Source organism: Ammospiza nelsoni, chromosome 6, assembly GCF_027579445.1.
Source record: "Ammospiza nelsoni isolate bAmmNel1 chromosome 6, bAmmNel1.pri, whole genome shotgun sequence".
Classification (NCBI taxonomy): Eukaryota; Metazoa; Chordata; class Aves; order Passeriformes; family Passerellidae; genus Ammospiza; species Ammospiza nelsoni.
In genome coordinates, this window is record NC_080638.1 from 61,190,167 (window position 1) to 61,212,575 (window position 22,409).

At 45.3% G+C, this 22,409-nt stretch overlaps 1 protein-coding gene across 1 annotated transcript in view; it reads right to left on the minus strand.

Annotated features, from left to right (window-relative positions):
• Positions 1-1,101: 1,101 nt before the first annotated feature.
• TMEM260 (transmembrane protein 260) overlaps positions 1,102-22,409 on the minus strand; it is a 34,717-nt gene continuing 13,409 nt past the window's right edge. Inside the window, exons 4-16 of the mRNA XM_059474921.1 lie at positions 16,714-16,891; positions 14,694-14,807; positions 12,751-12,930; positions 10,414-10,454; positions 9,969-10,055; positions 9,482-9,599; positions 9,066-9,241; positions 7,319-7,490; positions 5,450-5,598; positions 4,380-4,556; positions 3,623-3,676; positions 3,146-3,236; positions 1,102-2,047 (exon numbers count right to left, since the gene is read on the minus strand). Of these exons, the coding sequence (XP_059330904.1) occupies positions 1,775-2,047; positions 3,146-3,236; positions 3,623-3,676; positions 4,380-4,556; positions 5,450-5,598; positions 7,319-7,490; positions 9,066-9,241; positions 9,482-9,599; positions 9,969-10,055; positions 10,414-10,454; positions 12,751-12,930; positions 14,694-14,807; positions 16,714-16,891 (1,810 nt within the window). The 3' untranslated portion in view covers positions 1,102-1,774. The remainder of the gene's footprint in view (positions 2,048-3,145; positions 3,237-3,622; positions 3,677-4,379; positions 4,557-5,449; positions 5,599-7,318; positions 7,491-9,065; positions 9,242-9,481; positions 9,600-9,968; positions 10,056-10,413; positions 10,455-12,750; positions 12,931-14,693; positions 14,808-16,713; positions 16,892-22,409) is intronic.

The following is a 22,409-nucleotide window of genomic DNA, read 5'->3' on the forward strand; positions in this document are numbered from 1 at the left end:
TCTCTCCTGCCCCAACCCAATCTGCTCCAGAGATGCTGTTTCATAATGTGATCTTTACAGAAGTGCTTCTTTCTTCTCTGACAATTTTACCAGTCTAAAAGAAATCCTGACCTGGCAGCATTTTGTCTCCTGCAAAACACTGGGCTGAGATATCACAAAACCACAGAATAACATATGAAGTTTCAGATAACAGAGCTTTACAGGAACACCCCCAGAGTTTTGGGTCTGTTTTAAGCATCTGAAGTACTGTTAACTGACAAAATATTGAAAAACACATTTTATGTCTTTTTATTGAAAAGAAGAAGCGGAGTTCTTGTTAACCCCAGAAGTCCCTTGGCTGCTGGGGCAGATTGAAAAGCAGGGTGGATTCACACCCAGTTCTTTTGGTTAAAGCCCTGGTTTCTCCAAAATTGCAGTTCTGGCATCCCCAGGAGAGCCCAGATAGAGGCCACAGCACGGATACCATGATCCATGGAGAGAGCAGCATCCCAGGGGAGCAGCATCCCAAACTCAAAGCAATAAAAACCATCCCATCATAAAATCCTAAGGAATGAAAGCAGGCATCCCTGAAAAGCAAGGCAGGCAGAAAAAAATGGCTTGGTCTCTATCCACTCCATTCCAGCAGGACATCCTGTCCTTCCAGTACCTAAAGGGAGAGCTGGAAAGGGACGGTTTACATGGGCATGAAGTGACAGGACAAGGGGGGAAGGCTTCAAAGTGAAGGAAGGCAGGGTTAGATGGGATATTGGGAAGGAATTCTTGCCTGTGAGGGTGCTGAGGCCCTGGCACAGCGTGCCCAGAGAAGCTGTGGCTGCCCCTGGATCTCTGAAAGTCTCCAAGGTTGGACAGAGCTTGGAGCAACCTGGGATAGTGGGAGGTGTCCCTGCCATGGCAGGGAGTGGAATGAGATGATCTTTAAGGTAATTTCCAACCCAAATCATTCTGGGATTTTGTGATTATGGTTCTGCAGTGTCCTTGGGCACAGGCACAGCCAGGGCTCAGAGCACATCCAAACCAGTGAATGACCAGGCTGCTGGGAGGGCACCATCCCCCAGCTTGTCCTGCTGGAAACCCACCACAAAAACACACAGACACAGCACAGCTAATGAAAAATGCCTTTAGGAAACCTCTTGGCTCAGCAACAGAGGAAACAATAAAATGCTAAATACATTTTTACATCTAGAATGGACACTGCATTCATAAAAAAATATATGTATATTCACAGTACAACCTCATAGTGTTCTTGTAAAAGAAAACTCTCTTTTTCAAAACCTGATATTTTATTTAGTGGTGAGCTTCTCCCCTACCCCCAAAAAAGTTCATTTGGCAACATAAATCAATCAATCAATCAATCAATCATAAATATATATATTATATATATATATACACCTGGTATTTCATTTAGTGGTGAGCTTCTCCCCTACCCCAAAAAAAAGTTCATTTGGCAACAGAAATCAATCAATTATACATATATATATATATATATATATATATATATATATATATATATTCACAGTACAAGCTCATAGTTTTCTTGTAAAAGAAAACTCTCCTTTTCAAAACCTGATATGTTATTTAGTGGTCAGCTTCTCCCCTACCCCCCAAAAATGTTCACTTGGCAACAGAAATCAAACACCACTATGTTCCTGCAGAGGGGATCACACTGGATTTCCTCTCTGCTGCCATTTCCGTCCCCTTTTCAAACCACTTTCACACAGCCAAGGACTAATTCAGATTTTAAGTCCCGACTTTAACACTTCAGCAGGACCAGGAGCTACCCAGCTCCGCGCCTCAGCTCTGCTTTCCTCCTCCTCAGCCCCTGCAGCTCCTCCCTGAGGTGCTGCACGGCCTGCAGGATGTCCTGGCGCTGGGGATCATCCTCTGCCTTCTGGGTGTAGAGCAGGAAATGTTTCACAGTTTGGGAGAGCAGCAGTTCAGGGTCCACGTCCCCCCGGCCGAGGCGCAGCATCCTCTCGCAGGCGATGGCGAAGTTTTTGTGCCAGTTCACCGGGTGATGGGGATGGGAGCTGACAATTTCTTTGTATGACTGTTAAAGGAACAAAAAGAAAAAAAAAAAAAAGAAAAAAAAAAAAAGAAAAGAAAAGGTAGAGGCAGCAAATTAATTGAACAAAGTGGGAGCAACAGCTTTTAACAGTGCTTCAAAACTGCCTAGAAAGAAACAGATGCTATTTAGATGTCCAAGTCCAGAGCTGGAGTATTTCTGTAATTTGCTCTGTGTTTGCCATTCAGCAGCATGAATCAGAAATCCAAGGGGGGCTGAAACGTTTCCCTTCCAACAGCAGCTGTTTGTTTAGAAACATTACAGATGATGGTGATAACCCCACAGCACATTATGTGCTTCCCCCAGAGAGGTGTTACACCAAGCTGGGGGAAAAAAGAGATTTAACTGCCGCGCCTGCAAGACATTTACTCAATATTTCAGGAGATCAGGATGTCTTCCACGGGACTTAGGCAGTCTGTTGACTTGAGTGGGAATATTCATAAGCTCAACAGCAGCCATGTGCCTGGGAACTTTGCAGAACAGCAAAAATCACAGCAAAACGGGCAAGAATTAAGGAAACCATTTGTTGATTCTGTGCTGGAGTATGAAATACTGCTCCTCTCTGCTGACACACACTGATCACTTGGTGCATCTGTTGGCATCTCAGGCAGTCCAGCATTTCCAGAGATACCTACACCAGCTTATGGGTGTTATTCTTTGGTGTGAAATGCAGCAGAATTAATTTGCAGAGAGAAGACTGTCGGATTTTACACTCGCTGGCTCAGACCGCACGACTGTGTAATGACAGAGGGGACAAGTGCAGAGAGGGGACTTCAGGACAAGCAATCTCTTGGCATGGGTTTGGAGCCCAGCACAGACAACATAATTATAGCAAAAGCAGGGTGTTGACTGGTTTGCTGCTGGCATCCTCCGTGACCGAGGGGGCAATGGATAAAATCCCTGAACAAATCTCTTTGGATCGGCTGTGCTCCCAGTTTGGATAAACAGGGGGAACGCAGATTGCAGGAAACACTGTGTTTCTATGGACTCTAGATATTTAAAAGAAAAGGGGGTAAAAAAATTGTTATGGAGGCTAAAAAATTAGGATGCAGGGAGCACTCCTAATCCAAATCCAGGACTTACAGTGTATGCGAATGTGTAAAGTTGTGCTTTCATTTCTGCAGTCACACTGGCTCTTTCTGCGAGGTCAAAGATGAAGAAAGCTGTTTTCATCCTAGGAAAAGGAGGAAAACTTCCATGTGGTAACTGCTTAATGCAACCAGCTCCCATCACAGGGTTGTACACAGCTTCAACATGTCCACATGTGGGACAGCAAAGCCATCAGTGAGACAAATTTCTCTCCATAACCTATTTCCTTACCCTACACCCCAACTACCTTTGAGAGACTTTGAGCAGAACCTTTTGGTGAACAAAACAGCCACTTTGCTGAAGGCTTTGCTGGCAGCTTCATCTCATCCTGCCAGCCTTTTCCTTCTAAAGCCTGGCACGTGCAGACCCAATAAGGCCACGGCCCATCAAGCTGCCTGCTTTGGTGTGTGTTTCCACCCCAGTGAGCTGGCAGTGCCCACTGGCTGTTGGAAGGGAGCAAAGGAAAATTACCTGGCTTGCCACATCTCCTCGTTGGCAACAGCTTCCCAGGAAGAGGGGCTGAAACTAAATGGGAATGGAAACAAAATTCAGCCATCAGATCCACGTCGCTGGGTTTCACCCACCACAACCCTTCCAGCCCAGCTACAGAGCTCCCAGGCAGAAGCAAACCTGTGGCTCTGACAGCAGGGAATTCAGCTGATTCCCTGTCATTCAAAAAACTTTGTGCCTCTCTCTCCACAGAAGGAGCCTCAGGTGTTTCACAGCATCCCAGATCTCAGAGCCAGAGATGTTTTGTACCACCACAGGTCAGCCTATGCCATTTAAACCTCTGGATGTCTCAATAATTTTAGATCCTGATTAAGTTTTAAGGTCAGAATTGGACCTCATACTTGGCTAGAGCTGTCCTTGCTGGTTTTCACATTATTAAAAATCACAGATCATGGAATGGTTTGGGTTGGAAGGGACATTAAAAAGCATTTCATTCCAGCTCCCTGCCATGAGCAGGGACACCTTCCACTATTCCAGGTTGCTCCAAGCCCATCCAGCCTGGCCTGGGACACTGCCAGGGATGGGGCAGCCCAGCTCTCGGGGCTGTGCCAGCATCTCACCACCCTGACAGGGAAGAATTTCTCCCTGCTATCTCTCCAGAACACAATACATTGAGATTATGGCCCTTGTTTGATTCCTCTAACACTGCAGCAGGTGTGGCAATGCTGCTGGCAGAAAATGACGAGCAGGAAGGAGCAGAGGCTCCTCTGCCTTGTACCTGCCATAGTCTTCAGTCCAGTTATAGAGATTCCTTGTGAGACGAATCCACTCTCCTGGGTCAAACACAGCTCCAGAAGGAACCAACTTCTCACACGTCCCCCAGGGCCACAGTGAGTGGCTCCTTCTCCAGGTTGAGTCCCCCTCGTGAAGACCTATGCAGACAAACACTTCCTTACTGCCAAAAAAACCAACAGAGAGAGCAATGGTGAAGCCACCTCAGGGACCATGGGCTACCCAATGTCCCTGAGCAAACCAAACCAAACCAAACCAAACCAAACCAAACCAAACCAAACCAAACCAAACCACAGCACACTGTGCAGCAAACACACCCACCCAGCACATCTCCCATCAGCACGGGCATGATTTGGAGCAGTGTGGAAAACAAATTAATTCCCCATCTGGCACTGCCCATCCTGAGCAGTCACATCCTGTTCTCTCTCCTGGACCTCCCAAACAGGCCAGAAGCTGTAGCAGAAGCCCATTTCTGCCCACTGGCACCTGGCTGTGCTCCTGTGCCTCCCCACCCTCGCAGGGCTCACCCCAGCTAGTCTAAATGCAGATGCTATTCTTATTCGTGTGAGTATCTAATCCTTTCTCCACTCTTACTAAGCTATTTTTATATGATGATTATTCCTGGAATACATTCATTCTATGCTAATCAGTTGGCCACAATGTTCACAAAGGAGAAGCAGCAGCAATTTGCTCTCCAACCATCGTCGTTCTGAGTACACAGGAACGCTCCTATTCTCTGTGATGAATTGTATTGACAACAACAACAAAAAAATCATCAGTAAACACTCTGCAGATCACCTTTTTTCCCTTCCTTCGTAAAAACCAAACCAACCTCAAAACAACAGGCAATATTATATCCGGATGGAGTTACTTCTGCAGAGATATTTTGCTTTAATTGCAAAAATAATCTCGCCACCGGGGAGGAAGTCAGTGGAGAAAATTGGTCTTTTGGATGCAGTACCAAGCTGTTCCATAAACAATTTCAAGAGGGGAAAAAAAAGAAAAAAAAAGGTCAGAGATTTTAGGAAAGCTGTTACATATGAAAGGAATGCTTACTGTTTATTTACTTGGAGGAAACGATGGAGATTAAAGGCGAGTGTCCCGTCGGGTAATGCTCCTTCCACAGGATTCCACCGGTTCCCGGGAAAATGAACGCCCGGTAAGTGCTTTGCCAGCTTGGGTAAATACCATCCGTAAGTCATCATCTGCAATGAAAGTTGTCAGCACCATCTGAACAGCAATCAGGAGATTTACAGCCAGGAGAAATGGTTTCTGCAGGAGGAACGGCCTTTTGCTCAGGGATGTCACCAACCGCGTCAGCAGGGACACGAGACCAGGCTGGGCACCATGGCCAGAATGGGGCACCATGGCCAGAATGGGTCACCATGGTAAATCACAGCAGTGACTGGGTCACCATGGCCAAACTGGGTCACCACAGCCAGAATGGGTCACCATGGTCACACGACAGCACCAGACTGGGTTACTAAGGTCAGATTGGGTCACCATGGTCAGATCACAGCACCAAACTGGGTCACCAAGGCCAGAATGGGTCACCAAGGCCAGAACGGGTCACCATGGTTAAATCATGGTCAGATCACAGCACCAGACTGGGTCACCATGGTTAAATCACAGCACCAGACTGGGTCACCATGGCCAAACAGGGTCACCATGGCCAGGCTGGGTCACCATGTCCAAACTGGGTCACCATGGTCTCACACAGCACTAGACTGGGTCACCATGACCAGACTGGGTCACCAAGGTCAGACTGGGTCACCATGGCCACACCACAGCACCAGATTGGGTCACCATGGCCAGGCTGGGTCACCAATGCCAGACTGGGGCACCATGGCCAGACTGAGTCACCATGGCCAGACTGGGTCACCATGGTCACACACAGCACCAGACTGGGTCACCAAGGTCAGACTGGGTCACCAAGGTCAGACTGGGTCACCATGGACACACCTCAGCACCAGACTGGGTCACCATGGTTAAATCACAGCATCCGACTGAGTCACCATGGTCAAACGGGGTCACCATGGCCAGGCTGGGTCACCAAGGTCACATCACAGCACCAGACTGGGTCACCATGGCCAGAATGGGTCACCATGGCCAGACTGGGTCACCAAGGTCAGGCTGGCTCACTGTGGCCAGACTGGGTCACTATGGTCAGACCACACCACCAGATTGGGTCACCATGGTTAAATCACAGCATCAGACTGGGTCACCATGGTCATGCTGGGTCACCGTGGCCAGAATGGGGCACCATGGCCAGAATGGGGCACCACAGCCAGATTGGGGCACCATGGTTAAATCAGAGCATCAGACTGGGTCACCACAGCCAGACTGGGTCACCACAGCCAGACTGGGTCACCACGGCCAGAATGGGGCACCATGGCCAGGCTGGGGTACCATGGTCAGACCACACCACCAGACTGGGTCACCATGGTTAAATCACAGCATCAGACTGGGTCACCACAGCCAGACTGAGTCACCAAGGTCAGACTGGGTCACCATGGCCATACCACAGCACCAGACTGGGTCACCAGTGCCTTCTGATCAGAGCCACGTGGTCCTCACTCCACCACAAAACAGCCACTGCTGGTAAGACACACAACAGGGATTTGGTTTGGTTAAACACCAGGAATTGGGTTTGGGGTTTGCCAACAAGTTGCAAAGCCAGGTGTGAGGATGATGTGGCAGTGGAAGTGCTGGTGACCCATCCTGTAACTTTTTTTTTCCTTTTCCCATTTCTCAGTGAAAAAGGAATGTGCACACCACACTCCAGTCCAGGGTTACCCATGACTCTTAAAAAAAAATCAATTTTATTTATTACCACATCATGAGTTTTAAGGAGACAAAGGAACAACTGAACTTTTGCAGCTGATATTTAAATCTGCCTCTCTAAACAGCACTTTCTGAACGTACCTCCTGGTCCACTAAGGTGATATCTGGCCTCATCCCCTCACAATAATGAAGGTAACGAAGAGCATTCCCTGGCAAGTCTCCTCTGAGCAGGATCACTGCCCCCCTTGGCATGGAGGACAGCACGTTCCTTGCAAACTTATCAACAACGTAGTTGTTGCTCTGATCACAAGTGCTGAAGAGAACAGATGGAAAACAGAATGTTTAAACCAAGTATTTGCATGGCTTGGCAGAAATTCTGAAGAATTTTATACAATGGGCACCCACAGGGGAAATCCACCCTGGTCAGGATGGAAACATCACAGTCACAGAATGGTTTGAGTTGAGACTTCGAAGAACATCTCACTCCACCCCCTAGCCATGGGCAGGGACAGCTTCCACTGCCCCAGGTTGCTCCAAGCCCATGGCCCACTTCCTGGGCCTGGAACGTCAGGGATGGAGTCAAGAACTTAATCACTACAACTTATATCTCTATTTCCAGAGAAAATGAGATGCAGAAAAGAAAAGCAGAAGAAATGCATTATAGATAAGGCACTCTCAAACACCACCCACTACAGTTTAGCCAAAATACACACCTTCACCTTAATTCTGATTTCTTCTTGGGCTAAATCTAAAAACTTATTAGTTGGTGCTGGAAGTGCCAGTCCAACAATGGTTCTGCAGAGCATTTGAAATCCTCCTCATCCTTTAATGTTTCTATTAAGATTGAAAACCCCAAGTTTTTGTAGTGTCAGGCAGAAATTGGTTTACATGATCTGAGATTAGATAATTTTCATCAAAGTTGTGTGCACATACTCCAGGTATGGATTCAGATGACACTTGAGGACAGGAGCTATGACTGGCTCAGGTATGGACAAGCCTTTGGAAAAGGTGTGCCAAAGAAAGGTTTCCTGATGAAGAAGTCTACATTCCTTGGTCAGCCTGTACCTGAGCATCCCTACCAGGCCACTGATTCCTATCCAAGTGACTGCATGAGTTATGCGATGGGGAAGCCCCAAACTACAGATTTAAATCTTCAAAAATGGGGAAAAAATCAGAAAAAATTTCAGGATATAAGCTAGAGTGTCGCAAACATCTTTTGTGAAAATCCTTTTCTTTAGGATTTTTCCTATTGAGAAGCTGAGGTCTCGGGAACAAAATGTAAACATTGGTAATCTGCTGCTGTGGAATGCAACAGATGGATCTGTGATTGGTCTCGTGTAGATGTTTAGATTTAGTAACCAGTCATGGCAGAGTTGGCCCTCTCTCTCTGTCTGAGCCAGCTGCTTTTGTTTTCATTCTTTTCTATTCTATTCTTAGCTAGCCTTCTGAGAGGAAACCTTTCCTTCTGTTTTTAAGTATGGTTATAATGTAAAATACATATATCATAAAATAATAAATCAAGCCTTCTGAAATACGGAGTCAGATCTACATCTCTTCCCTCATCCTTAAAACCTCTGTAAGCACTGTCACAGTAGAGCGAAGGAAAGCAAGAGAAGTTTAAGCCACAGGAATTCTGCAAACCTCCTTAGGAGACAAAGCAGAGATTTATAAGGGGTTTTTAAAAATTTACGTATCTACTGAGTTTTTTTCCCTCAACCTCTGTGACATCCCCATTTACAGCCTGGAGTGACTCTGAGGGAGATCAAACCAGGGGGTTCTGCAGGCTGTGACCATGCAAGCTTAGGTGGGGTGTGAAAAGAGCCTTTCCCACTCCCAGCCAAGGCCAGAAATGCCAGGTCACCCAGTGAGGTGGCACCGAATTTCTCACCTGTAATTTGCCCAAAGTTGAGAAGCCACGAGGGCAAGAGCAGGAAGCCATTCCAGGCACGGCAGCAGCAAGGTGCCCTGCAGCACAGTGTCCCTCCCCAGGCTGGCCAGTGTGGCCAAGCCCAGCCCTGCCAGCACAGCCACCACAGCGCTGCTCTGCAGCCAGAACCGCTCCACCTAGGAGAGAGAATCCCAGAACTGGGGCTGGGCTGCAAGGGACCATGAAGATCATCCCTCATCCCACACCTCCCACCAGACCAGGTGGCTCCAAGCCCCATCCAACCTGGCCTTGGAGCTGTATTTTGCTACTTTCTGCAGTTTAAGACAACTGCCTGCTGCTGGTCAGGTGGTTTTAAGGTTATGAATGTTTCTCTCAAAAATCTAACGTGCCGGAGCAACTTTGGGAGTGCAACTTACCACGCCTAAAAACAGAGGCTTTGTAACATCCAAATTTGCTCTCCAAGCAAAGAAAAGGGAATAAAGGCAGAGCATTCCAGTGAAGAGCCAGATCACAGGTGATTTCTGCTGCGTTTTCCTATTACCAAAAAAAGTATCACTCCTGAGACATGATGAAAAAACAAAGCAAAAATCATTTGTGCTTGAACTTGCATACCTAAATGCATTTAACACAGGGAGCTGATGAGTTTTTCTTTACCTTTCCATTTATGAAACTTCTGTTTTCAAAGCACAAAGCCATCAGTATTTCAGGAGTTTTAAACTTGCCACCTACCAAGGCACAGGGTTAACCAGGAGTAAGGGATATTTTGCTCTTAATAATTGATGACCACAGCCAATTGCTGCAATTTCTGGAGCAGCAAGCAGAAGGCAAAACAAGCCGCCCATGCAGGCAGTAAGAAAAATGAGAAAAAAAAAAGCACATTGAAGCAAATATTGTTCAACTTACAGTGGCAGTGCTGTGCTCACACAGGTCACCAGTGCCAGGGCAAGGACAGGAAGGGAGAGCTCTGACTTCATCTGTGCCAGCTGGAAACTGTGGAGAAATTAAAGTGTGGATGTGTCAAATCATCCCCAAATCATCCCTGCACTCAATTAAAGCGTCAGGAGAAACAGGGAATAAGCATAACAGAATATATTCCCATTCTGCTGGGATTAAGTCTACCAGAAATGGGATAGGGATGGGTTATATGGTAGAATTTTGAAGGGAAAATCACTGGGATGGGGGATTCAGTGTTTTTCCTTCAGTGGGGGAGCCAGAGGGCAGGATTGGTGCTGGACACACATGGCCCCAGCTCTGGATATAGGTGAGGAAAGGAAGGACAGGAGCCACTCTGGGCCAAAGGACAGCAGCAGCAGCAGCAGGTGAAAGGCACAGCCAAGGTGTCACTCACAGCAGCATCTCTCCCATACTGGATCCTGTCTCAGACTTGGCCTGAAATAAAAACAAAGGAAACCAGTGAGGAGCCCACACAGTGATTGGGGGAAGGAAATTCTTCTCATTTTCTGTTTGCAAGAAAGGCAGCAACCTCTGCTCAAACCTTCACTGCAAGGTGTTCTCCCACCTGCCTGTTTCATGTGATGCCACTGAAGGATTCACCCCTGGACAAGCATTTCTTCAAGGTGCTGGCAACTCATTATCCTGTGATTAGAGCATGGCATATGGTTCAACCATGATCTCTGCTGTATCATGGAATCATTTGGGTTGGAAAAGCCCTCTGAGATGGAGTCCAACCATTCCCCCAGCACTAACCCCTGTCCCCAAGTGCCACATCCACACATCTCTTAAATCCCTCCAGAGATGAGGATTCCACCACTGCCTATTCAGCCTACTCCAATTCCTGACCATTCTTTCTGTGATTTTTTTTTTTTCCTAATATCCCACCTAAACCTCTCCTGCCACAACTTGAGGCCATGCTCTGTATCTTCATGGTGCAATTATTTTCTGTGACATCTCCCCCCAGCCTGAGACAAGCTCAATTCCTCCTTGCTTACCACACTTGCCCATCTCCTCTGCCCTGACAAATGCAGACCTGTACAAAATCTTTATGAGATAATGAGAATTTTTATTGCAGAGATCTGCAATCCATGCCACATGTCTGGGAAAAAGACATGCTGTGTGGAGGGGAGGAATTACCTTCATTGCTGCTTGTTGGAAAAGTGGTGGCTACCACATTAAAGATAAGGTGAACAGATTCAGGAGGTTTGGAAGGAATATTTAATCTCAATAAAAATGGAATAGCTAATTGCATCCAGGATTTGATTAAAAAATAAGTGTTAGATGATGGAGAGCCAGCTCACAGCTCCTGCAGCCCCACCTTGTTGGCAACTGATGGCCCTGGACACATCCACCACAGAGATAACATTTCTGACCCATGGCTTACAGGTGGAACCCTCTCCAAAATATTTTCTGGGCTTTTTTTTATGACCCTGTCTGCCCTTAAAACAGAGCTATGGGATGTAAAAGCTGTCTGTCCACCCAGCAGTGCTCTGGCATTATCCCAACTGGCACCAGGACCAAACGCTTGGATTTTGCTTATTTATTGCTCCTGCTTCAGACAAGTTCATCCTAAATGTGATTTGTGGTGTAGGATTACACACAGTCCATCCCTAAGCCTCCTGAACATCAACTTGAATTCATCACATTTGATGGAGAGAGGAGTTAAGGGATTTGCATGCCTCGGTATTGCTCTGCCCAGTGGAGGCTGATTCTCAGGAGACAGCAGGGAACAGGACAACAGGGGAAGTCTCACAGGTCCTTCAGAGGCTGGGCCTGATCTCTGCAGGAGTTTTTGGGCAGATTTAGTGGCAGCAGCAGGAATTATCATGTCTTTTGACACACATCCTGCAGCCTCAGAGCCCTCTGAGAAGGGTGGAATGGCACAGTGGCAGTGATGCTGTGTCACGCTGGCTGCAAGTGAAGGGTGATTTCTGAGGATGTGGAGCTCCAGGACTCCAGGGAGGGACAGAACATGCAGACCACACCTTTTTATTGTTTTCCTCCCAGTGGTGTGACTTCCCAGCCCTCTGCCCTGAAAACTTGGAAGCAGGACAGACCCTGGGGTGGTGGGCTGGTGATTTCCTTGGGTGGCCAGAGCCCAACATCCAAGTCAGGGCTGGAGGAGGAAGATGCAAACCGTATATTCTGAAAGCAACCAGGATTCTTCCCTCTCCTGGCAAGAGCAGAGACCTCAATAACTCAGATCAGAGGTTCCTGAGAACCCTCAAACCAACCATTCACTTGAATTCAACATTAGTAAATTAAGAGGAATAATTTAGAGCCCTCAAAACAACCACTCACTTAAATTCAACATCAGTAAATTAAAGAGGAATAGCTTTTAAATGAAAACTGCTTGTGACCTCTTTAAATGTCTGAGTTAAAAATAGAAAAATAAGACAATATTAATCTTAAAAACATCAAAATTGATGTCACCAACTCCCTCTAGCACAGTTTGTTCTTTGGGCTCCTACACACATAAGACACCCATACAGCTCCCAGGAGATAATTTGGCTCACCCCATAAGGCAATGAGAATTATCTCTTTGCTTTCCCAGCCATGTGACCCATTCCCAGAAAACCTGACAGGTCAGGAGGTCGAAATCCAAAATGAATGCTTAAAAAATGAAACATTTTCAATTTCCTTCCCCGCGAGCCCTTAATCGTCACAAACAGAACATCTCTGCTGTTGCATAAGTGAAGAGGAAGCAATTTAGGCAGTGACCCTTGTTTACCAGATTGAATGTCCCATATTCTTCCCTCAGAAAGTGGGTCAGAAATCCTTGAAAAGTCGTCTGGTCTCCCCATGTCCAGCGGGCTCGATTGACGTAGGACGAAGCCGGCAGATAGAGATAAGGCAGCAAACCAGCCAAGAAGCATAAACCCAACTTCAGCAAATGGCCCAGGGACAATTCCTGCACCAAAATATGTCATATTGCATAACAATGTTTATTTTAGTTTAATCACGCTGGAACTTCAAGAACAGATAAAGAAAAAACATCAAATATATTTACACAGAGCTGATCTCTCAATTTATAGTAAGTCCCTACAAAATGCTATGTTAAACCTTATGATTTTGTGGATTACTAGGAAACTGCATCAAACTGATCTCCTTTGCATGGCAGGGTGAAATTTAAGTGAAGCAAATAATATTAGCTAGGACTCATGAGTATCATACTCATTGCATCTTTCACATTTAAATCATGGCATGACATGCATAGATGGCTGAAGCACTGCAAGGCTGAGATAACCCACTTTGCAGCGATTAAGAGTTGGCTGGTTTTCCATCTGGCAAAAAAAAAAAAAAAACCACATAAATGCTGCTCTAGTACAACTGCACACATCATCACCATCATCAGGAGTCAGTTTTGCCATTTACTTGATCGTGATTAGGCTGGCTAAATTGGATAGGCCAACTTTTGGGGTGGGATTTTCGACACTGCCTAAGGGGTCAGGGAGACAAGACTTTCAAAGGGACTTGTGTGCCTAACTCCTTTAAGTGCTTTGGAAAATCCCACCCTAGAATATTGCACGCTTGCTTTGTCGTTAGCCACTGCCCTGTCAATCAAAGCACTTCCTCAGCATTTGGGGTTACTGGGAGTGATGATCTGTGGAGCAGAGAAAGGAGCTTGATAATGATGGTGGTCAGAGCTCCTCCAGAAGGAAGGTGGCTCATTTGTACTTTAAAAAGGCAGTTTTCCATCCATTTCCATCTTATTCAGTGGTTTCCTGCAGCAGGCACTACTGGGCTGTCCAAAGTATTTCCCAGGATTATCATATTGGCACAGCACTGCCTTTACTGGGAACCACAGAGGTCTCTCTGGACCTCCCTGCTCAAAAAAGAAACCCAAAACAAACTATAAATATATTGCAGAAGTGATTATTGATTGTGTTCATGGAAATATATGGCCAGAAAAGGGCATTGCTGGGGATGCTGAAGAGATTTTGGATCAAGCTTGTCTGAGTTGCATCACATTTCTTGCAGCTCATATGCTTCACCCAGGCTTAATTATGCCCTGAGTGGATGTGGCTTCTGCTGGCTTCCACCAGGGAGCCAACACACAGAACTCATCTCCAGGGGAGCTGATGGCATGGGGAAGGCTGAGTTCTCAGTTCCAAGTATTATTTTAGCTCACAGGGTAATTGCAAGCAGCTGGGGCAGAGCAGTCCTGCGCCAGGGGATGCAAGAGGGTCACAGATCACTGGCATGAGCAAAGATCACAGAACCCCAGAATGGTTTGGGTTGGAAGGGAACACAGATATCATCTTGTTTTAACCCCCTGCCATGGGCAGGGACACCTTCCATCATCCCAGGGTGCTCCAAGCCCTGTCCAGCCTGACCTTGGGCACTGCCAGGGATCCAGGGGCAGCCACAGCTGCTCTGGGCACCCTGTGCCAGGGCCCCACACACTCACAGGGAAGGATTTCTTCCTAATATCTAAATCTAACCCTTCCCTCTATCAGTTAAAGCCTCTTGTCCTATCACTCCACGCCCTTCTTGCAGACCCTCTTTAAATCAGACCCCCTTGAGATCAGTGGCTATGGTGTCAGACTGTAACTTCAGTGGGTCATGATTAATCACATTAACTTAGAAGTGACACAAATTCTGGGGGAGAAGAATCAATCCCAGCCTTAGAAAACCAGAGGTGTGAGTGTGTAAGTGACTGTATATACATACCCTCTTTCTGAAAAGCTGTGAGAGAACCCAGGGCACAATACAAGCAACATAAAGCACTATGGTGTGCTGATTGCACAGACTGAGCCCACAGCAAAAGGCACCCCATTTAGAGATCTGAGAGGGGAAAAAACAAAAAAAATCACAATTACTATTTACAAGTTTGCAAAAACATCTAGAGATTAAAAAGAATCAGCACAGCATCCTTGGAGGAGAAAGGCAAATACACCAGTGAGCACTGGGCAGTTGTAACACAGAACTCAGGGGATTTTTTTATTTTTGACAGGGAGATTCCAACTGTTTAACAGAAAACATTCTTTAAGAAGTGTCCAGCTGAACAGCCATGCCTCCATGCATACAGAGATCCTGTGCAGCATCATCACATCATAATGATGGGATGAGTCCAATTCCTGAACCCAGCTGCACAGGGGAGGCTGCCCAACAGTTCACTTTGTGTGATTTTTTAGAAATGTCCTAAAATAAAGCCATTATCTACAGAAATCTAATTTTTTTTTAACAGAAATTATTTTTTCCTCTTTGTTAGGCACAGAGGGCTAAAGTCAGGGCTGCACAAACTTCCTAAGCCATGGGAATTATAGGTGAAACCCTCATAATTCTAAAACCTCAAACCTGTTCCAGTGCCCAATCACCCTCTGGGGAAAGAACCTTTTCCTGGTATCCAAGCTAAACCTCCCCTGCTTGTTCCAGCCCTTGGTGAGGGTGGTGTGTGAGATGCAAACATTGCCTTGGTGTAGTGCTGGGATCACCTTGTAATTTTTAATTAACTGCTCAGCCTTCCACACTGGACACTGCCCTGCCATGGAAGCACCTTGCCATAAGTTCAGAAAAATCTTTGTGGGTCTCAGAGCTGCCTGGCAGGGCTCAGAACCACCTCAGTCATTTTTTAAGTACATGGATGAGCTCCAATATGTGTCTGTATGACCATCTGATTTATAAAAAGCACTGCAAGCTTGCTGTTGGCAGCCTGGCTTCTTCCAGGCGTGGGATGCCAGACACTCAAAAAAACCATTGGAACAAGCTCCTTAACTGCTTCTGAAAATCTAATTTTGAAAATCCCATTGGAAACCAGGCATGTGAAACATGGGAGAAGGCTGGAAAATGCCCAGCTCCATGTCTGTGGAGTTCAGGTTGTGGGGATCTTGGGACTGTTGCTAATTAGAAAATAATAATAATCATTTTTAAAAAATCCAATGGTAAAGCAAGGTCTCTGTAGCCATTGATAAAACATGTTATTTGAGAACTCATGAAGCTGAGTAAACTACCACTGCAGACTCCTGAAATTCTAGCCTAGCCTGACAAAAATCCCTTTATTCACACAATTTACAGGAGTCACAGCAGGCAAGTCTGTCGGAGGAAAAGAGATCAGATGTTCGGGCAAACAAAAAGAAAGAACAAGACTGCTGAGCAAAAATATCATTTGGCTGACTAGTCTGTTTAAAAAGTAGAAAATACAGCATGAAATTTAAAGTCTCTGTGTTTAACAATGCCATTATTTTAGGGGCACATTTAATTTCAAAAGAAAAACTCATTGAAAATTTGCTCGTTCCTGTTTTTGAGCTGGAACCTGGTTTTTGATTAGATGGAGGTTCCTGTACAATACATCCATTTACCCCCAAGAAAATTACCAATTCTTAAAACAAAACCTTGAACACTCACAGCCTAGTTTGTGTCTTTGATGCAGGACGAACTAAAATGTTTAGATTGAAATGATTTTGGTTTTCCTGCTTCCATTCTGTGAGTATTAAATCAATTCCAAACCTATCCAACAGGTCCCAACTCAATCCTTAAGCAAAGTGGGCAGGGTTTTTTCAATGTTTGTCACTTTTGAACACCCAGGTAGATCAGGGATGGACCCACCCAGCAAAGTGCTGAGGCAAGACCTAAAATTTGGCCTATTTACTTAAAACTAAATCAGCAGTAAACGAACAAGAAATTAAACAAACAGGTGCTAACCAATTACGAAAAAAATAAAGAACCATTCACTTTGCTTGAGATGTTTTACCTTTGATCTCTCTTTTGCAGAGGATGCCTCCTCAAAATGAGCAGTGAGAGCCATCAGCAGCCCCACAAACAGATTGTTTAAGCTGAAAACCTCCGCCGTGATGGACCACTGCCATGTTAGACGCGAAAATGAAAACACCCCCGCAGCAAGGATTCCTCCAGCATATGAGCCAGAAAGCCTGCAAACACAGATAACATGAAATCTTCTTTTCCAACAAAAAAAAGGAGCCTACTTTATTGTCCTTCTTTTTTTAATTTTTTTTTTTTATTTAAAAACAAAACATACTGCAGCAGCAGCAATGAGTGCCACCCAGCACCCTGCCAAAACATTATATGGTTAAGATCTCCCTAATAATTTCTCTGCTAAGGATTGCCATTGGGAAGAGCAGAGCCTCTTTGCCAGCCACCCAACACCAAAGAATCTGCTTCTTCTCGCCATGCAAACTTCCAGGATTGAATTTGCTTCAGAAATCCTGATGAGGGAAGGCCCAGAGGGTGCAGGGAGCCAGGGAGTCATGGCTTTAATGGGATACTCTGGAGGAGATGCCAGCAGGGGCGCAGCCTTCAATTCATCCAGGAGCTGAATTAAGAGTGGATTAGAGCTATTCAGGATGGACAGCATTGGCAGGGCTTTTCTGGGGGGGGGTTTGGTGTCCTGGGGATTGCAGCACCCACAGTCCCGTCAGGGAGAGGTCAGGAGTGTGGGAAATTGGTGCCAGCTCCAGCAAGAGGGAGGGAGAGGGTGAAGCAGCCACTGTTGGGATGGCTGTGAGCCCAAAGCTGGCCATCTCTGGGACTCCCAGATGGGATTATGGCACATTCCCCACAGAGCTGCCTGCCCAGTTCAGCTGGATGCTGCAGCCAGCACAGGCAGCCCATGAGGTGGAATTTAAGAAACCCATTCCACCACAGTGGCTCTTCCCTTCATTGCTCTGGCTCTGCCTGTCTGGAAGCTCTCTCCTTTAGGAAGTCACTCTGAAAAGGAGAAGTGTAGGGCACCACAACATGCTCAACCAAGCTTTATTCAAAAATACAAATAGCTGTGACCGTGGTCAAAGCTACACTCCAGAAATTCATCATTCCACTGTAAGACTCAGCTAGTCTCCACCAAAAATTGGGTATTTTTCTGATTCCATCCAGACACACACAGTTCCATTTAATCCTAACAATTCTAGCAGGTTTAAACAAAAAAAATTATAAACTACTCAACCTCTTCATCGAGCTACACATGTGATTTCCACATGAGGAAGCTCCTGATAGAGCCCTCTCTACAAGGGCTCCTCTGCTTGGTTTGGCAGAGATCTGAAGGTATCTGGAAAATAGATCTCATGATTTTTATCTCCTTTGTGAAGTATTTTGAGATTTGCACCTGCAGGATGTAGCCTAAGGGTGAGAAGTATGGAGTTAACATTGGGAAAAAAGGAAACAATTCTGAGGTGTTCCAGGCCAAGCTCAAGGTGACAGCATGTTCAACATCAAGATAGTGGGAAGGTGACAGAGAGTTCAACATCAACTGTGGGAAGAAGTCTCAAAAAATCAACAGAATTGGGAAAAAAACTGAAGAAAGATACCAGGAAAGGGCAGCAGGACCAGGTATAATGAAAAATCAACAGATCCCCAATACACAAATTCACTTCATGATGTTCCTGTTTTGACTAAACCATTAAAACAGTTCAAACTTTTAGTTATAAAGAAATAACTCCACAAACCCCTTTGAAATTCTTGCAGGGAAATAAGGTAAAAAAAAAAGGTGAAACAACTTTTCCAAAAACCTTCAGAAAACCAGCACTTTAGGCAAACGTCTCATTCATTCACCAATTCTCCTTGTCTTTCTCAGGAAAGACTCAAACATATCATGAGGGTTCAAGTGAGACGAAAGAAATCCCATCCTCTTGACAAAAAGTCTCAAACCTGCAAGTTGAGTTTTATGAAGCAAAGCTTAAGCAAAAGCCACTCAACTCAAAGCTTAAAGAGTTATCCCAGCTGTGTGGGACACAGGACACGTCTGCTCACCGAGCAGATCAGGGTCAGGAGCACAAACTAAGCACAGCCCACAGATCTGTCTGTCCACAGAATTACAAAAACAATCATAAAATGGCTTAGGTGGGAAGGGAACTCAAAGATCATCCTGTTCCAACATAAGCCATGGGCGGGGACACCTTGGCTTAGTGTCAAACCTGGCCTTGGACACTTCCAGGGGTCCGGGGGCAGCCACAGCTTCTCTGGGCACCCTGTGCCAGGGCCTCACCACCCTCACAGCCAGGAATTCCTTCCAATATCCCACCTAACCCTGCCCTCTGGCTGTGGGAAGCCATTCCCCCTTGTCCTGTCACTCCAGGGCCTTGTCCAAGTCTCTTCTCATCTCTCTTGGAGCTCTTTTACGTTTTGGAAGAGTCTCTAAGGTCTCCCTGGAATCTTCTCCAGGCTGAACAACTTTCCCAGGAAATTCATGAGAAAGCCAGGCTGCTGAGCCCACTCTGGGACAGCCCATTTCATGCATGGAGCACTAAGCTCCTCCAAGTACCACAGATGTCAAAAAACCAAACAGGAATGCACTGCACTTTTGAAGAATATCAAGAAAACAGCTTTGGGAAGTGCAAGCTGGAGACCACAGACATGTCTGTCCACAGAATCATAAAAACAATCATAAAATGGCTCAGGTTGGAAGGGAACTCAAAGATCATCCTGTTCCAGCTAAGCCATGGCAGGGACACCTTCCTCTAGACCAGGCTGCTCCAAGCCCCATCCAACCAGGCCTTGGACACTTCCAGGGATCCAGGGGCCCACTAAGCTCCTCTAAAGTACAACAGATATAAAAAAAACAAACTGGAACATGTTGCATTCTTGAAGAACATCAAGAAAACAGCTTTGGGAAGTGCAAGCTGGAGACCAAGAGTTTTTCTGCAGGTTCTGCTATCAGCAATGGAAGTGATGGATTTGTGAGTTTGCTGCTTCAGAGGGAAACTCTCAGAAGTGGAAGCAATCAGAGCAGGTATCTCCAGAGGAGGATGAAGAGCACCTGGCAGAAGAAATGCATCAATCCACAGTGCAAAGCAGCACCAGCAGAACAAGTAGAAATGAATCCTAGGCAATTGTCAGCATGATTTTGGGGCAATATTAAATCAATTCTGCCCTGCAGCTGGGGTAATGTGGTTATACAGCTCATTTTGACAACATGAGGGTCTCCATGCTCCTCTGCCTCTGCAGCCTGTTGGAATCCTCCAGCACAGAGTGACAATGTGCCCACATCTCTCCAGCCTCAGAACCAAGATGGTCTCAAATGACACACTGTCCAAGGAGGTGACAAAAACCTCAGGCATGGACAGCTCAGCCACCTACACCCCTCTGGACCAAAGACCAACCCCAGGGTGGAAAAGACACTGATGGGTGTTCAGTGGTGCAAGGCAGAGTGAGATGAAAGAACTCTCAAGAATAGGCACAAGAGTGAAATAAAGATGGGAAAAACTGAAAAAGCAAAGGGATGGGACAGAGCTTTGAAACGGAGGTCAAGAAGCCTAAAGCCAAGAATTATTTTTTTCCCCATCCCTGGGAAGGTTCCATGGCAGGTTGGATGGGGGTTGGAGCAGCCTGGTCTAGTGAAAGGTTGGAAAGGGATGAGCTTTAAGATCCTTTCCAACCCAAACCATCCTGGAATTCTGTGATTCTCTAAAAAGCAAGAAAAAATTGCAAAGGAGCACAGTGCAATCCACAACTGGAGATGCTGGTGACATGTTACAAAAGGAAGCAGGACATTAGGGGGCCAGAAGATAATAGCTGCCCTAATTACAGGCACAGAGAGAATTCTTGTGGTTAAGACAGAGTATTTTGTGGAAGATGGTTAATTCAAGAGCTAAAGGAAACCTCCCATAAGTCCAGCAAGAACTCAGCAACGCAGTGACCAATGTGGAGACAGAGGGAACAACATGAAGAGGTTACTCCTGGTGTGGAAGTTAAGAAGTTTTTCGTGGCACATAATCATTTGTCTCACCAATTCAAACACCAGGCCTGGCACTGACAATGCAAATATTTCCTGCAGTGAAGCCCTGCTGGACAAGAAGGAACCACAGAGCCTTTGGGCTCTGCCACCTTGCCTGGATCCCCACACTCTGCAACCTGCACTGGCTGGAGGCTTCCCACGTGTACCATGGTTAGGAGAAGGAAAAAAACATTTTGCGTTTTTTCCTGGAAATACCTTCCAGTTGTTTAACACTGTCTTTCCTTTTGACAGTACATCAGGACTGTAGAGCAGAGAGCAGAAGAAAATTATTTTCACTCAATTTCTACTTGTGCTTCTGTCTTTAAACACTTTAAACACTGTCTTTATTTTTCAAATAGAGTTGAGGTGCTACAAAACATGGCAAAGACACCCAGCAGCTCAATCCTCAACTGGCCTCATGGAAAAGCAACATCCTTAGGAGAGTTTATCCCAATATTTTGGGGAGCAGGGAGGGTAGATGGCTGCTCTCCCAAATCCAGCTTGTTTCCCCACTTTTTGGGCCCAGTATGAGAAAACAGCCCCAGCACCAGAGCCAGCTCATGGAAGAAGAAAATAATTGAAGCCATGGCAAAATTGGGAAAGTCTTCACGACCATCATCCAAAAACTCACTCAGAAGGGACAGAAAGAGTCAGCAAAGGAGAGGTCACACAGTCCTTTCTGAGAAGTATTTTCCCATGGCATCCCTAAACATAAAAGGAAAAGACTAAAAATAAATAATTATGATTGTGTTTTCCTTTTGAAGCATGCAAGTGAAAGAATGTGCTTGGGCCTTAGCTCCAAGGATGCATCCAGGAGGAGTTTGCTTTAATCAGGACTATATTAGCTACAAGTTTTTATTAAGAGTTTGCAGGAACATTTGGGAAAACTGAAATTTAATATATTAACCTGGGTGTTTTTTTCAAGTATAGTTTTTAGCTTCTCATTTGTTGGCAATCACTAAAACATGCAAGATTGCAATTTAAAATTTAGCCTTTCCTTTAAGTTTGCTAATATTTTCCTTTAGCCAAGATTACAAGTCATATGCCTTTAATAAAAAAACTCCACCAGCATTTTTACTTTTTATTTATAAAATAACAGTAGATACTCTATATTTAATAATTCCCCAAAATGTATTAAATGATCAGCATAAAGCTACATATGGATGGGAACTGGAATTTAATTAAAATGTTTTTGCTAAATGCAATCTTCGGTGCACTGGATTCATTAAGAAAAGTAAGATAATTGGAATGGTTTATATTTGAAGCTGATGTATTTAACACTGGCAACACCTATCTGTACCTAGTGAAATAAGCTGATTATTTCTGCCTTCTTTTCTCTCCAAAACTTTATAGGCAGGAGATCTTAGCCTTGCATCTTTCATTTATTTTTTTTAGGCAGTAGAATAAGAAAAACTCTCTTGATTTTTAAAATCTCCACTAATTAACTAAATAATGGAATTTAAAAAAAAAATAAAATTGCCTGTCCCTGCACCTGCAGATGATGACCCTGATGTTGCTGGCTCCCTGTTCACTTCCACAGACTCCAACTACATCACCAGCAACCTCTGTCTCTTTGCAGTAGCAAAGATACATTCCTTCAATGTATTTTTATTTCAAGGCAGTGCACTAAAGAGTTAACACTTTGAATTTAAGGTTTTTCTTGTTAATCAATCACTTTAAAAAAAAAACAACTATTTTTTTGATGAGGCTAAAGAGAAAGA